Below are 3,712 nucleotides of genomic sequence, written 5' to 3' on the forward strand. Positions count from 1 at the left end.
TCATCTCTCGAGGATTGATGCCACGTTTGTCCAAGGGGCCCCGGCCTGTCGGGATAGCTATTAGTTAACTGCTGTCTCACCCCTATATTTATCTTCTGCCAAGGTCAGAGGAACGACCGTGAAGTATTTTTCGGGATATATGACGATGCCCTGGGCCCACTATGCTCCTGTGTTGGTGCTTGTTGTGGGCTGTAGGATCTAGTACTGTTCTGTCCATCAGTGAGAGTATGTGACTTAGAGAGATAGACAATGCCTGCGTTTGGTATCAGGACACACAGTGGGTTTAAATGATGTTTTGTTGGCCAAAATTAAGCAATAATTCCGAAGAGAATGACTTGAGTTGATACCTCTAGAAAATGCTCAGTCATTTCCTTGTGGTAATCCGGTCAAGTCTGTGAAAACTCAAAGAAACAATGTGCAACATCACCTTCTGCAATGTGGATTCGAATATAGACCAGTTCTTCCAGCCCACGCTGTACATCATCGTCATCGTCCTTGGCTTCCCCACCAACTGTGTGGCCCTGTGGGCTGCCTACATGCAAGTGAAGCAGAAAAACGAACTGGGAATTTACCTGATGAACCTTTCTGTGGCAGATCTCCTGTACATCACCACTCTGCCACTTTGGATCGACTATTTCCTCCACCATGACAACTGGATCCATGGGCAGGAATCCTGCAAGCTCTTTGGATTCATCTTCTACACCAACATCTACGTCAGCATAGCTTTTCTCTGCTGCATATCCGTGGATCGCTACTTGGCTGTGGCCCATCCGCTCAAGTTCACCAAGGTGCGACGCATCAAGACAGCCCTGGTGGTCAGCTGCATGGTCTGGGTCATGGAAGTAGTGGCCAACTCAGCGCCACTCTTCCATGACGAGCTGTTTAAGGACCGCTTCAACCACACCTTCTGCTTCGAGAAGTACCCCATGCAGGAATGGGTGGCGGGCATGAACCTGTACCGTACCTTCCTGGGTTTCTTAGCGCCATGGGGTGTCATGCTGATGGCTTACCGTGGCATTCTGAGAGCGGTGCGTGGGAACATCTCGACCGAGCAGCAGGAGAAAGCCAAAATCAAGAGGCTGGCCCTCAGCCTGATTCTGATCGTACTCCTGTGCTTTGCGCCGTACCATGTGCTTCTGCTGTGGCGTAGCATGCTCTTCCTCAGTAATCCCTGTGACTGTAGCATGGAAGAGACCCTGTTCGCTGCCTACCATATCACACTGGCCCTCACCAGCCTCAACTGTGTGGCTGACCCCATACTCTACTGTTTCGTGAATGAGGGGGCGCGTAACGATGTTAGCCGTGCTTTTGCCACTGTCCTGGCTGTCTTTAACCGCGGCCAGGCTACCGAGACCCTAATGGGGGCCTCCATAACTGCAGAGACGCCGCTAGCATCTAAGAAATCTGGTCTTTATGGGGATCTCAATGTGGATGTCTGTAAAACCAACAAAGACGTGCTCAAAGAGGAATGCCTCCAGATGACCATACTCACTGTTAGGAAGTGAATGTTCTGGAGATATATACGTGGGCACGCTCTAATCTTCTCACATGGAGAATTTTCTTCAGGAACTGCTCTTCACACACCTCAGGTTTAACAGCAGACCTTGTTTTCCCCCTCCAGCTGTGATATTATTGTCAAAGTTGTCCCTTTCAGTGTTGTCTTTTTTCTCTCCATGGATATGAATCACTTCACATAGGATATTGATGTTTTTTCCTGTTTTTTTTGGAATGATCTAGATCTGCAGGAAGTCATAATTGTCATTTGTCTTTTTTGTTGTTGTTAGTCAGGACATTTTTTTCTGTGACTCACAGAAAGCAGTGAATTTACCACCAACTCGGTTTCCATGCCCCTGCCGTTTCACTCTATTCTTCCCATCAGGTCTTAGGGAAATGAAATTGTACCTCTTGCTGCTATAGTGCATTATTACTTGTTTTAAGCATATATAACTTTGTTACAATATTTTTTATGAATTCATATTCATATTGTCTTACGTAATCTTTTTGAAGGGTTGAAACAGCCAGAAAAGAGGCAAGAACGTTATAAACTCACTGATAACAAGTATTATGTGCTATCATGCTTTTTAAAGCAGTATATCTACAGATTGTATGTTAAGTCTTACCAGTTGATTTTACATTTCCAAATGCTACATACACCACTCCTTCTTCATAACAGAAGCAGTTGGTTTTATAGTTTGAAGAATGGCTTTTTTTTTTTATGCAAGCCAGTTATTTTCTGTTTGTCTTCTTCCCATTTTTAATATGCTCAGTGACCCAGAGAAAGCCAATCTGAAAAAAATGTTTCCAAACAAGAGGGTTTGTACTTGTTTACATTTCTCATTCAGTTCCCCTCTGGATGCCTTGTAGGAGAATGCTGTAAATCCTGAATGTTTCTCATCAGCAATGGGGTACTGTTCAATGTAATGAGGCCTTTTATGCCATGAATGGAAATAAATGATGTAATTTTTGCTGTGTTATGTACTGTTCTTATTTTTGAATAGGTTTAATCCAACACTGCTACCTGACTGTTACCATTACCCACCAGACCAATAATTTCACTGACTGTTCTCAATGATGAAAGAGAACTGAGACTGTGTACTGTGGGGTTAAAACAAGTCAAGAAATTCATGTACATGAAAAGAGCTATTGAAATAAAACACCATATGTCGCAGAGCTAATTATTATAACAATGGTTGTCATTTTAAACCAGCATTAGAGTGAATTTACTGCTCCCCTTCCTTTTGTGTGCTGGTGTGTACGTGTGTGGTTTTGATGGCTTATCAGGAAGCTTGCTGCTCGCTGATGGAGGTGGGCACACTGTAGCATGACATACCTAGGCCTGCTGCACTCCTCGGTATTTATAGAACAGCTCTGTGCAGAGCTTCCGCCCAGCTTTACCTTCTGCAGGGTTTTCACACTTCCCCTGGGTTGACTCATGGTTTCAGATTCCCTTTTAACAATGACCATCCAGGCAAACTGCCTCATCACGATTATTCAACCTTCCCTTTGTCGGGCTCCTCCTGATTTGGACACAATGCCCTGGCCACGTTACCAGTCTTGCCTGAGACTCCTGCTAAAAGGCCGCTGATTGGGGTCATGGAAAGAAGTAAGGTCAGCTGTTGGCCAGTAATAACTCCTTATCTAAATATGGCCAACTGTTTGTTGATTTATCCAGTTGATTAATCCAGTAGCCTGCTCATGCCACCTTGGGTCTTTATGAACTACCTTATGCTGCTGGTGAGAACATGCAAGAGCCTGACTTTGAAGGCTGACTTCGATTAAAGGATAGTGGTTGTAGTACAGGAAACAGAATGTGAAGAACTTCTGTCTGTAGTATTGTCATGTAGTATTGTCCTCCAGTAAAGGTGACAGAAACCTTGTTTTATCAACCATCTCAGCAACTTGTATAACACAGCACCATGAGTGTAAGAGCAGTGCACACACAGTGACCCTGAACTTTCCCTGTTGTGGAAATTCTGACCATGGAATGGGAGATTCAAGAAAGCTTGCCACATTTCTGCAGAGGCAACTTTTTAAAGCAAAAAATATTTGTTTGTTTTTGGACAGCCTTTTTGTTGTTGTGGTTTGCAGCACAGACCTATTGAAGGTCCACTCCTTTTTTATGTTTTTTGTTTTTTCTTTCTGTGATATAAAAATGATCAGGGGCATGCTTCGGAGTGTGGGCCTCTGCCCTTTTGACTTAAATGGAGCACAG

The 3,712-nt window shown here is 44.1% G+C and overlaps 1 protein-coding gene across 1 annotated transcript; it reads left to right on the forward strand.

The window, feature by feature from the left end:
• The first annotated feature begins 398 nt into the window (after positions 1 to 398).
• On the forward strand, positions 399 to 1,505 carry gpr4 (G protein-coupled receptor 4). The gene has a single exon (XM_030778631.1). The coding sequence runs from the start codon at positions 414 to 416 to the stop codon at positions 1,503 to 1,505; it is 1,092 nt and encodes a 363-aa protein (XP_030634491.1). The 5' UTR covers positions 399 to 413.
• Positions 1,506 to 3,712: the final 2,207 nt, after the last annotated feature.

This window comes from Chanos chanos, chromosome 6, assembly GCF_902362185.1.
Source record: "Chanos chanos chromosome 6, fChaCha1.1, whole genome shotgun sequence".
Lineage (NCBI taxonomy): Eukaryota > Metazoa > Chordata > Actinopteri > Gonorynchiformes > Chanidae > Chanos > Chanos chanos.

Coding starts and splice junctions, on each gene's coding strand:
- gpr4 (XM_030778631.1), top strand. CDS start 414: ATGTGCAACATCACCTTCTGCAATGTGGATTCGAATATAGACCAGTTC.